A 13,686-nucleotide genomic window follows, 5' to 3' on the forward strand; every position below is an offset into this window, starting at 1 on the left:
GATCTTCACCTCATCGACACGCCTAAATGCATTATTTGCTGCCATGTGATTGGCTTAATACACATTTGCATTCAGCAGATGTACCTAATCAAGAGTTTAGTGAGTATAAGTTAATGAAGTAGGTGGAGATAAGGTTGGAAATCTCCATTACAGTTTCTTTATTGAACTCAAAACCAGACAACAAATGCAAAACCGAAAGGGATTCAAAGACATTTTAACTAAAGGAAAAAGTACTACAGGAAGTACAAAAATAGTCAAACTTAACAATGAGTTATTGCAAGTCTCTTCAAATATTGATTGAATGATCTCTGATATGGTTTAACCTGCTGTTAAGACGTTTTAACAGCAGAACTATGTACAAAAACAGCTCATAGATTTAACAGCAGGCTGTCATTCTGCAGAAGTCTCATCAACTTTACATTTCTAAGCCAGAATCATCTCTAACTCTTCTTTCTATTACAGTACTTAGAGTAGGTAATACAAAAGTCCTGAAAGAGCAGAGAGAAACGTTAATAACAGTCAAATGTAAAAACTACCAGACATGAATGTGTCACAAACAGGATTAAATCCTTCTCATATAGACAGTTCTAACAATCTGTGCTCCTAATTTTATACAACCACCTTTCTCTAGTTTACCTCTGCTTCTACAGTGTCTCTATAACTAAAGTCTATTTTATATGACAAGAGAGGGAAACAAATATGCAGGAGTTTGTTTGCATTTTTTGATAACCGACAAGAAGAAAGAACCAAGTTCTGGTTTTCTTCCTGTTTGTAGGAGTGGTGTCAATAATCCAGGCATCTATATTGTTTGAGTTTTAACAGTATCATAATGAAGATCATAATACCAGATCCCTGCTGTAACTTCATAGGAAAAGTTTTAACAAAACTGATAGAAATGACTGATCAAACTACAGCCCCTTATTTAAAAAAAAGTTGGGACATTGTGAAAAATGTGAATAAAAACAGAAAACAGTGATGAAATCCTTCTTAATCTGTACTCAACTGATCACAGCACAGACACGAAATGTTTAATGTTCAAACTGGCTAACTTTATTGACTTTAGTAATATACAAACATTCTGAATATGATGTCTGCAACATGTTTCAGAAAAGTTGGGACTGTAAATATCCCCTTTTAAGGACTGGAATGTAGAAAAAAGTAATTTGTTTTTATTGTAAGCTTTTATTTTGAAGGCCTGTTTGCCCTACTCCAGATATAAACAAAAGCCGGTGTTACAGCTGACAGGTAACAGAGCACAGGGAAATCACTGGCTTCCTCGCTTCTCAACTTAACATCCCACTAGTACGTGACCAAGGTATGAACCTTTATTTTTATTTTTGTATTGTTTTACTGCAGGGGTTGGTGCCTTGTGTTAGCTTAAAGTTTGAATGTGATACAATTGTACGCTCGGTAACTAGTTTCCTGTTTCTTACTCATTCACTTAGCGGTAACTTAGCAAGGCTCGTTGCTAGTTAAAGCCTTTTAGTTCTTTACTTGTGATGGTTTGTTTACTAGCCGATTCTTTGCTTGCTTGTTTAATAAGGGTTAATTTCCTACGTTGTGAGGGTTTGTGTTTTGATCTCAGTGTGTTTTTGTATGGCTTTGGGTAGCATGTTTTATCAGGATAGCCTAATCCCAATGTGTTTGTTTTTGAAACGTTTGGTTTCTGTCTGCTTGGCACATCTCTTACAGTGCATTTGTTACAAAAAAAATGCACGGATATAAGAAAATATAAAGTTCACAAACCATCGGTGACAAAGAGCCATGCTCATCGTAGCTGGGAATGCTACAGGGACGGTTGGACTGAAGACACTGATTTTTGATGTATTAAAAAGTAAAATTCTTTCCCATTCTTGCTAGATGTACAACAGCCTTTCCCAACCTTTTTCTTTAGAGCCCCCCCTCCCCGCATGTACCTAAGTAAAGCAGCCCCCCACAGGGACCCAAGAGAAAAGAAAAAGTGACACACTGCCACCAAAAATCAACATAGATTTTAATTGTTTCGCTCATAAAACCCTAAAAAAGGCTTATGCATGCTTTTATTGTCAAAAGACCTTTGTATAAACTACTTAATAACCACTTCATCATGGTTTTAGTCAATATCTGCAAATCTATTTTTTGCACCCTTGGAGCAGACAACGCCTCACGCCCACCCCTACGATCTTTTCTCCAGATTCTCTGCATCTTTTGATATTATGTGCAGTAGATGGTTGAAGTTACATTCTTGCCATTGTTCATAAACTGTTGGACTATGCAGTCTTTCACTAAGAGGACAGCCCTACCTATTATGAATGACTGAGCCTTTCAGGAGTTACACAATTTTCCTAGTCTTTTCTTGCCTCTGTCCCAACATTTTTGGAACATGTCGCTGACATCAAATTAAAAATTTGTGTAGAATTTCCACAAAATCAATAAAGTTTATCAGTTGGAACAACAAATACCTTGTGTTTTTGCTGTATTCAGTTAAAATAGAGGTTGACCCCATTTTACACCACGTCCTAACTTTTTTGGAATTAGGGTTGGTAAAAATAGAAGATCCTAGTTGTAATGAACCTAAATTGTCCTTATGGTAAAAACAGTCCTGGTCCTCAGCATGGTGTCCCGATAGCTGTGGTCGAGTCTTTCGCTCGGTCGAAGCAGACCGCCGGTTCTGTCGCCAACACGCTCTTCACCTCCTCTTTACTGGAGGGAGACAGGGAGGACGGGGTGGGCGATGTGGGCGAGGAGGGGTTTGAGGTGGCGGTGGTTGAAGCTGATGAAGATGAGGAGGAGTTTGCATCAGGGAGGCACTCTTCACAGCAGCAGCAGCAGCAGTCCATGAAGGCCTGGCCCAGCGAGCGACACAGGAACAGCAACAACACTGGTGTCGCAGCGCAACGCACGAACAGCAGGAACTGACCAATCAGATTCAGCGCTGGCAGAACCAGAGCTGGGAGCGCTGCAGACACGTGGGTAGAGACGTACGCCAGTGTGATGTTACAGATGCTCTCGGGTAGGTTACATGTGATGTACAACACGGTCAGTGCCATGACTGTTGAGCGAAGCCGCTGCTCTCTCCCGTGCTGCTTCTTCTTTGTGGAAGAGGAAGACGAAGAGGAAGAGGAGGAGCATCTGCTGGTCACTTTCTCTCCTGCAGGTTTCTGCGGTAAACGCTGAGCTAACACCTGCCTCGTCACCAGGTCACACGCCAGAGTGAAGAGCAGAGGCAAACACAGGTAGCAGCCAAAGATCCACCACATGCGGGCCTCGTGGTACGTCAGTACCAGAGAGTAGACGTTCTCTGGGAGCTCCACGGATGGCTCCCGGATGCAGACATCCACTTTAAACGAGTCTGTTCGGGCTCTTAGTGCAGCCATCAGTGAGGCTGCAGGCTGGTTCTGCTGCAGACCAGAGGAGAGCGTCTGAAGGCTGATGGGTTCCTGGATCAGCTGCCACAAAAGAAGCTCAGGGGCCGCCAGCACCAGAGAGCCCACCCAGATAACAGAGAGCTTGGAGAGGATGGACTGACATGGCTCCACTTTAGGCGTCTGGATGGGGGCGGGGCCGGTGGCTGCATGAAAACGATCAATGCTGAGAGCACAGAGGCTGAATGTGGCCACGCCCAAAGAAGTCACCTGAAGGAGAAAGGACAGAGACATGAAGTTTCTGAAATGTTTTTATGCTATATATACACTCCTGAAAAACACAAGCTGAACCCTAAGATGACAGTTTATCTTTTATATCAATAGGAATGTAAATGGACTTAGATAGTTCCAGCTAAGGAGTGGTAAAGAACGGACTGGCGAGCATCTTTCACACACATAGCAAAACATTTTGCCCTGAGTAAATGTTTTGACCTTCATGAAATTTGACCAGTAATAACAATAAAGAAAAAATCAGGCAAACCCATCTTGCAAAGCTCCAGTCTGAAACGACTGTGCAAAGTCTGAAAACAGACCTGACCAATCAGCATCATTTGAGGAAAATGGGGATGCAGGTACAGGTAGGGTTTAGTTGTACTAAACTAATGGCCGCCGCCGCCGCTGTGTTTAGCTTCAGTGTGTCTATATTGGTGGTTCTCAACTGGTGGGTCAGGACCCAAAAGTGGGTTCAACACTCTTTCCAGTGGGCCACAAATAGAGCTGGGAAAAAAGATGTGACAAAAAGTTTTAAAAACTGTGTAGCCACCCTTACATTTTTATTAGGTTTACCAGTGACTGCAATCAAGTTTTAGGTATTGTTCTCAAAGGTTTCAATTTAATAATATTCTACCCATCATGATCAAATTGTTTTCTCCAAGATAATGAGGAAATTCCTTAAAAAATGACCAAATTTCCATGCTGTCTGAGAAAAATTGAGACATTTTTCATCAAAAACTCTTGTTTATGATTGAATAATTTCAGAGTTCCAGAGGGTCAACAAGGAGATGGTAATGGGTCCTGACTCTAAACCAGTTGAGAATCACTGATCAATACTATATTGATAGTTTCACCAGAAATATGCCACATTTCTTTATCAAATCAAGAGAAAAGAAATCCAAAGGATTGCAAACTTTTCATAGCAGATAAAATGTTTCTGTTTGTCTCCCAACCTGCTTCAGCATGAGGTTTTGATAATAGCAGGTGTGGTTTAGTTGGACAGCAAGTCAATAGCAGTGACTACCACCAGTGAAGCGATTAGCTTGGATGTAGCTTCAGCAGCAGTTTTTATCAGATCTGGACAGCTTGTCTTTATTGAAAGAGAAGCAAAGAACAACACTGGAGGCTTTCTTGGCTGGGGAAATGTTTTTGCACTTCTCCCAACCAGCATGAGCTTTATCCACCAACAAGCCCCACCATTCAAGCGACCTCCTGGCTGAGCTCACATTACATACCAGAGCTGCGCAGGTCTACGACCTCATTTTGATTGGCTGATAATTACAGTGATAGACAGAATGTTTGTCCAATCAGCATCTGAGAATTTTGTGAAAAGTCTGGCCCTTCTCCAACTCTTTGTATGGGAGGTTCCTGGTAGATTTAAGAAACAGTGTATCTGGCGTGTCAGGTAAGTCTGTTGATGCCTTCATAAAAGACATCAAAAACTTTAAGAGCTCCTCTGTTTATATTTTCATTAAACTGATAACATCTAAGCATTAGACATGATGGATAATGTTCAATATTTAAAAATTATCCTTAGAAGTACCAGAATCTAAATAGTACAATAAAAACTGGTAATGGAAACACCTGAATTTCAAAAAACCTCTCAAATATCACTTAAGTTTTTTCGCTTTCATGAGGAGGTTTTTCAAATGTTTCGAGACGTACAGTGTCACATAACCAGTTCACTCCGAGACAACATGGCGCGGTACGTGTGGACAGAAAAGGAGACGAGACTTTTCTTAACATCATACTTATATCCTTATATGTGGCTTTTGCCATACATATGGACTTTGCCTCTGAACGATCATCTGTTTCCTTCATCTTTTATTCAAAATTATCAAAGCAACCGCTGTAGATGTAACCATAACTGTACCAATACGCAACAGGTTTTGAGCGTCCATCTTTCTTGCAGCAGAGTCACGCGAGATGAGATTTTACGAGAATTACAAGGCTCCCTTCAATGGAAACACATTCAAAGCGCAATTATACTTAGTCGAAATTTTAAAGATATCACTTTTACTTTGTGGTAGGTCTGCTGAGAGTTTGAGTTCTTTAAAATCAAGGTTGAAGACTCACCTGTTCACTGCTGCCTTTGACTAAAAACGTTATCACTTTTCAAATTTTCTATTTTTGCTCAAACTCTGCACTGTAACTTTTAAATGTGTGTTTTTATCTTTTTGGGGTTTTATGTGCTGTTTTTATCACCTTTTACATTCTTCTTTTAAATAGTTATAAGTTAAGAGCTTGGAGCTCAGATAAGGATCTGGTATTGGCCAGAAATGGGAAACCGTCTGGGACAGAATTCGGTCTCCAAACCACGGTTGAGAGGAACCCAGGTTTTTATCTTTTGTGGATCTTATTTGCTGTTTTTAATCACCTTTTACATGTTTCATTTAAAATTTTTCCATTGTGTTTCTTTTTTCCCTTTGTCAATGTATTTTAATGTCCTGTGTGAAGCACTTTGAATTGCCTTGTTGCTGAAATGTGCTATACAAATAAACTTGCCTTGCCTTGTGAAAAACTGTAATGAAAACGCTGCTACTGAATCTGTCAGCTGAAAAGTCATCAGTTAACACAGTCACTCATTACGCCACAACACCTGCTCTCTGACAGCACTGCCAACAGTGAAGGCTTTTATAATTATTTTTTTCACTGAAAAGTTTCTAATAAATTACTTTCTTTCAAAAATTCACACATTTTATTCATATTGAAGTATTTTGCAATTTTAGGACATAATTTAATCTTTGTTTTAGGTTTTTCTCTGTGTGTTTAATTTACTGTAATCAGCAGATAAAACTACAAACTGGATAAAATGCATCATCTTCAACACATTTTATTAACTTTTTTAATGTCAAAAATAAAATAGAGCTTGTTAGTGCACAGCAGACTTGAGTAGGTCCAGAAAAAAAGAAATAAAGACTGTGCTGTGAATCGGGAATCTGAGTGAAATGTGACCCTCAGAATCAGATTTGAATCCTCAGTTACTGAAAGATTCACAACTCCATTGCTTACAGTTTCTCAATATATCCTTCTGTCAAACTGGATGTGATATGCTGCCAGATTGTTGCTAATGTACAACCTTGATAATGCACAAAAACAGCAGCATGCAAACCTGCATTTTCTCTGGTCTTCATTTTGCAAAACTGTACACAGAATATAAATTTACAACTGTATGTTGACTGTCTCCTATCTTTTAATTTAATTTGAAGTAATTGCTTTCATGTCTTTTCTTCTTACTTTTGTCTATTCTGTGACTTTAATTCAAACCATCTATTAAAGTTTTTTGTCTTACATGTTTTCTAACATAACAGTGGATTAACCTGCAGGTTGTTGCTCTTTCTTCTCTCCTTTATTCACACTGCTGCTCTGATTCCAGTCAGACGTGACCTGTTAACACAACATGGACCTCAGACAGACCCAGACTTCCTGCAGACGCTCTGAATGAGCACAGGAAGGTGTTTTTTGTTGCTTGAAGGGCAGATTTAAGGCTTTTCTCTGCCTTGTTATGGTGGCCTACAGGGAAATTATCCCAAACTACAGTTATAAGGACTGGGCTGTAACATCTTTGGAATAAGAAACAGGGAAATCAAAGGAACCCCAGAGGGAAAGGAGAGCCATTATGGTGTTCAACAGCTTTAAGCCTGTAGACTGGGGACAGTTATTGGAGCCTCGTGCACATTAGCGCTTTTAGTTTTGGCTGAAAATACACTGACTGTCATCATAGAGACTTGTCCTTCCTCTGTGAGTGCTTAATGACCTCAAACAGTTAAGACACAACTCAGGATAATTAACAGAGAGCTTGGATTAGCATGAAAATAGTTGAACTAACAGAGCAGAGGGGCAGCTGGCAGCCTGACCCGCTTTCAGTGAATCTGCTAAAAAAGCACTTAAAAAACGTTAAGTAATTAGCAAGAAATTAATTCATTAATTAGCATGAAAAAAGATGAGGGACAAAGACTGGAGGAGGCTACCAGGCTGACCTTGTTGAAGACGGATTCATGCAAGATGTTATTACAAACTACTAGAACTCCACTTCAGTGATTTAAAGCTCCAAGGGGGGACTGAGCCGGTCTAACCACAGAAAAACAAGATTTCAACAAGCTGGGAGAGTCTGTAATGAAAAAAGAGACTGATGAGGCCTCTGAGAATCCAACAATGAGGGACCAAGAGTCTGTGAGAGCACCGCAATATCAATGTGTGAGAGTAATTAACCCTGAATAACCCCATAAATGAGGCTAAAGCATGTCTGGGTGTTTAAACTAAACTAAGGTTACCACCATGAATATGCTGTAGTTTAAGCAAATGTGCAAAGAATAATTTTTTTGTTATTTGTATGACACTTTTGGAGTGCTGTCTTGGCCAAGACGCACTCGTAAAAGATATTTTGTTTCTCAGTGAGAATATTCCAGGTTAAAAAAATGAAAATAAAGGCTTTTATATACTTTTGTGTTAAACAAAAAGGTGGGTTGTAGACTCCCTCCTGCTCTCAAACCTAACACAGGGCAGCAGTCAACAATAATGTCATAAAAAAGTGATTCATCAACTGTTTCCTCTTTAAATTCATGAGAGTTTCTTGTCAACAGTGTCTGAAAATGGAGAAATGTTGATCAGCATTTCCTCAAGCCAAAGAGATCCTCCAAAACAGGGAATCTTTACTTTCGTATGGATTTAACTGTCATCAAGTCCTCTGCACTGATTGGAATAGTTGCAATCAAATGAATTTATCTTTTTGGATTTCTTTTCTTCCCAAAGATCGATTACTTTAATCCTGAGCTGATATACAGTGCCGTGAAAAAGTGTTTGCCTCCTTTCTGATTCCTGATTTTTTTGTGAATTTATCACACTTAAATATTTCGAATCATCAAACCAATTTTTATATTTTACAAAGACAACACAAGTAAACACTAAATGCAGTTTTTAAACTATTATTTTATCTTTTATGGGAAAAAATTAATCCAAACCTCTCTGGCCCTATGTGAAAAATTAATTGCCCCCCTTGTTAAATCATGAGTTAACTGTGATTAACCACAGTTTTTGGAAAGCTGAGTTCAATTTCACTGGCCACACCCAGGCCTGATTACTGCCAGATTTGTTGAATCAAGAAATCACTTAAATAAAAACTGTCAGACAAAGTGAAGTAGGCTACAAGATCTCAGAAAGAAACGCATCAGGCCACGATCCAAATAAATTCAAGAATAAATGGGAAACAAAGTGATTAGAATCTATCAGTCTAGAAAAGGTTACAAAGCTATTTCCAAGGCTTTGGGACACCAGAGAACCACAGTCAGAGCCATCATCCACAAATGGAGAAAACTTGGAACAGGGGTGAACCTTCCCAGGAGTGATCAGCCAACCGAAATGACTCCAAGAGTGCAATGAGGACTCATCCAGGAGGTCAAAAAAGAACCCAGAACCACATTCAAAGACCTGCAGGCCTCACTGGCCTCAGTTAAGATCAGAGTTCATGACTCAACCATAAGAAAGACACTGGGTAAAAATGGCATCATGGGAGAGTTCCAAGGCCAAAACCACTTCTGACCAAAAAGAACACAAAGGCTCCTTTCAAATTTGCAAAGGCCAACGTCCGGCCATCAGTTCGTGCCCTCAAGCTCAAGCGCTCATGGGTTATGCAGCAGGACAACGACCCGAAACCCACCAGCAAGTCCACCTCTGAATGGCTCAAAACAGCAAAATAAAGGTTTTGGAGTGGCCAAGTCAAAGTCCGGACTTAAATCTGATTGAGATGCTGTGGTGTGACCTTAAACGGGCAGTTCATGCTGGAAACCCCTCCAATATGGCTGAGTTAAAACAATTCTGTGAAGAAGAGTGGGCCAAAATTCCTCCACAGCGATGAGAAAGACTCATCACCAGTATCACAAATGCTTGAGTTCAGTTATTGCTGCTAAGGCTGGCACAACCAGTTATTAGGTTCATGGGGCAATTATTTTTTCACACAGGGCCAGATAGGTTTTGATTATTTTTTACCCCTAATAAATAAAATCATCATTTAAAAACTGCATTTTCTATTTACTTGGCTTTCTTTGTGAGATATTAAAATTGGTTTGATGATCCGAAACATTTCGGTGTGATAAATCTGCAAAAAACTCAGGAATCAGAGAGGGGGCAAATACTTTTTTCACGGCACTGTAATTTTAAAGAACTTAATTATTATGGAGTGGACTGTGGCCCTAACATTTTGTCCGATTTTCTCCTGTATTTATGAAAGGCATCATAGACTCCATCTTCTCTTCCATAGTTGAGACTTTGTGTTCTCCTTCTCTCTATACATGTGAGAAAACAACCCAGTTCCTCATAACTAAGTCTCAGTGTGTCATTGTTCAGTCTAGCGAGCTGAAGGAGAAGAGTCCCTTCATGTGGGGCCCAGCTGGCCTCCCTGTGGCTCATGAGAGACGGCTGAAGGGGCCAAACAGACCATAACAGCACGTTTGTTGAAAGTAAAGACTGCTCTAAGTCTGAAACTGAGCAGAGACAAGACACAAGCAGGCCATTCATCACAGAACTCAGTGTCGCTGTATTAAACTGTGAAACATTAACAATGAGTTTAACATGATGAGAGTGTAAAAACAGTGCTGGCAGGGAGGGTAAACTCTGTTGACCAATAATTTATCATCACATTAAGATGTTTGTTTGAACTGATCTAGCTGTCTGACATCTTCTAGCCGGACTTTGGCTGGGCGTATAAACAACTCCTAGAATCAGTGTGGTTAACTCGATGGTTCAAATATACGGAGAGGTTAACAACGATAAATTTCATGGTTACTAGGCTTGCACTGATAGCACAGTTTTGCAAACCAAGAACAATTACGAATACTCACACTTGGGGAGAACTTGGGTGTTCACTCATAAACATGGTTACTGTTGTTAAGATGATTTCAAAGTTTATTTTCAGGTTCAAATACCAACACTGGAGACATGGCTCTAATTTTGAAATCATTCTTTAAAATGATTCTGAGTAAAGTATCTGCAATGTTTGATGAGTAGGAATACTTTGGCTTGGTATTAGCACCAATACCTGATACTGATGTCCTCATCTGTACATCTCTAATGGTTACTGCTTATCAAACAGCAAAAAAAACTCTTCAAGTATCTTTAATTAAAGAATAAACTCATTTTAAAACACTAAAGCTACCTCTCTTTGCCAATTCTTTACTGAAAACATCATATCAGAACTCATTGCCATTTTTTGGGTGACTGATCAGACAAAACAAAAGCATCACTTTTAATTTTGGTGAACTGTGCTGGTTGTATTCTGTTACGTTTTTACTCTGCGGTGCATAACTGGCGGCCACACATGGCCCTTCTCCTCACTTTGTGTGGCCTGCAAGTCAATTAAAAACATCAGGAACTTGTAAACATTGTGAAAACATGATCAAATCTACCATGAAAGCATGAAAAAACTTTTCTATAAATAATTCTGATTACTCAGATATGTGAGGTTATTTGCAAGAAATTTAAGACATAATTAGCTGTAACTGTTGAATAAATTTTCAGATGCATCATTAAATTAATTTGTATGAAAGACTAGATATGTTATTAAAATATGCTAAAAAAAAAAAACAGTAAGTATTAATCTCAATGTATAGAAAAAAACAGCTTAAATTATGTGTTCTGCAGTTTGTGAAAATTTGGCCCTTTGGCAGTAAGAACAAAATGTATGTGGCCCTTTCAGTAACCAACTCGCTGTCTTAACTTTATTTTTGGCTTAGAGTCCATCAAAAGGTAGGACTGGTAATAAATTAACCATTATGGCATTAAAAATTCAACTAATTTAATCAATAAAAGGACGTTGTACTTTATTGCATATACAGTGGATATTGTCATATGAAGTATCATACCAAAGCTAATTCTGCCTTACAAATAACATAATATTTATCAAAATCCTTTAAAATTGAACAGTTGGTAATTTGCAAACTTAATACAATTTTAGCCACTAGAATCGACTTTTACCTTTAATTCATTAAAATACTGAAAGAAACTTATGATATATCTTTTTTTAGTTTCTTTGGAGTTGACAGGAAGTTTGTAATATTAAATTTACATCAGTCAAAATAATATATATTCACAGTTTGAAAAACAGACTTCTTCAACTTTTTTCCCTTCATCCTTTGTTGGTCTTGTCAAATTTATTCTATTTGATTATAAGGCAAAGTGAGAAAGTAAGCTGTTTTTATTTTCAAAGGCATAAACAGTATTAAATATTTATACAAGTTTCAATAATTCAATAGTATTAACACTGTTAGAAGTTTTCTTATAAATGCTATCCAATATTTTAAGGGGAAAAAAATAATTTAGAGATCCAAAATTTCGCCCCTTGGGACAAATAAAGTTTTTAGAATTGAATCAACTTTCGCTCCTCACCTCCAAATATGGCACGAGCCTACACGACAGGTCTCCTAGCAACCTCTTCAAGGTGAGCTCGTGGAAGACAACCACAGGTAGACAGAAGAACAGCACGAGGAAATCCCAGAAGGCCAGGCCCGCCAGGATGCAGTTCCACGCGCTCTTCAGGTAGAAGTTATGCCACACGATGCACATGAGCGCGAGGTTCCCCACGATACCCGCGGCGAACAGCACGAGCGCGAGGAGCATGACGACGTACGCCCAGTAGGACCCATCAGTAACCGGGAAAAGTGGGTTCAAGAGCCCCGAGGAAGAGTTGCCCGGCCGGGCGGAGATGTGCCGATCCACTCGCGGGGTGGTGAAGTACCCGCTTGGGTCGTCGTATTTCCGCTGATGCCCGTGGCTGCTCCGTGAATGTGGGTCTCTTCTGCCCAAGTTTCCATCTTTCGCTCCCCGGGCCACGCGCTTCAGGACGGGGACTTTTAAACTTTCTAAACGGTCGAGGGAACTCCTTTCTTTCGACCCCGGAGAACCGGCATCTTCCGATCGGTTCACCACCATCTCTGACCCCGGTAACTCCAGGGTTGATTTGAGGTGACGGAGCTCCACAGACCGCACAAAGAGAAGCAAAATAAACCAAACCGGACTCATTTTTACCGATGAACTGACTGGTCCGAGTTATCGATCTCTGTCAAGGACATGTGAGGTAATAAACATTTGACCCCTGAAATAAAAACGTCCATAAACAAGACCGTCACAAAGTCCCACTGTCTCCTGGTCCTGATGGAGAAGTTTGGAGTCTGCTGCAGTCTTCTGCACTTGTTGTTCACTACTAGTCTGTTCATCACCGTCAATGGGTGTGTATACATAGCTGTGCTGTTTCCGGTTTTACATTTCAAAATAAAGGCATAAACGGAAACTGGGCTTAAGTGACGCCTTTTCGAGCATGTACTCGTCTACTTTAGGGACAGACACTCCAAAAACCAGACATAATATATGTATATGTGTATATATAAATATGTATATGTATGTAATGCATAATATATGTCTATGGCAAAAACATCTGTCAAGTAAAATTTTTTAACTAGCTGAAACACATTTTTGAAACATAAGACTTTGTAATTATACATTGTTTTTGTTTCAAGAATATTTGTGTTTCAAGAGATTTTTTTTTTTTTTTTTTTTTTTTGCATTTAACAACATTTTTGTATTTATTTTTAATCCTTTCTTTACTGTTTTCTGCTATTTGCATTGTTTGTTTTTTTTTTTGCATGATATGAAAGTTTTTTTTTTTTTTTTTTTGCATTTCATTTAATAGTATTGTATTTCTCTAGAGGTTTTGTGTTAAAGTTCAACCCTTGATTCCAGTTGTCATTCAAAACTTTTGCTTCCTTAATATATTTCATTACATGTTTTTTTTTTTAATTTCATCAAATATTTTTGTGTCAAGATTCTTGATTTTATTACAGATTTTTGTTTTACTTCATTCATCTTGAATTCCCTCAGGATTAATAAAGTATCTATCATCCATCTATCTATCATTATTTCTCTTATGTTATATCACTGTTTTCAAGAACTGCATTTGCATTGTTTTACCAGTACTTCTATACTATGTGTTTATGGTCTCAATATGGAAACTAGCTTGTTATGTGTTATATACTCTAACTCAAACTATGGACCATGACTAACAAACCACAGGGCAGGCCTG

General features: G+C 38.9%; 1 protein-coding gene across 1 annotated transcript; it reads right to left on the reverse strand.

Annotated features, from left to right (window-relative positions):
* Positions 1 to 2,009: 2,009 nt before the first annotated feature.
* Positions 2,010 to 12,812, reverse strand: gpr37l1a (G protein-coupled receptor 37 like 1a). The gene is made up of 2 exons (XM_041817219.1): positions 11,997 to 12,812; positions 2,010 to 3,614 (listed from the first exon to the last, which is right to left on the reverse strand). The coding sequence occupies exons 1-2, from the start codon at positions 12,627 to 12,629 to the stop codon at positions 2,589 to 2,591; spliced, it is 1,659 nt and encodes a 552-aa protein (XP_041673153.1). The 5' UTR covers positions 12,630 to 12,812; the 3' UTR covers positions 2,010 to 2,588.
* Between the last annotated feature and the right edge of the window lie 874 nt (positions 12,813 to 13,686).

Source organism: Cheilinus undulatus, linkage group 3 (genome assembly GCF_018320785.1).
Source record: "Cheilinus undulatus linkage group 3, ASM1832078v1, whole genome shotgun sequence".
NCBI classification, from domain to species: Eukaryota; Metazoa; Chordata; class Actinopteri; order Labriformes; family Labridae; genus Cheilinus; species Cheilinus undulatus.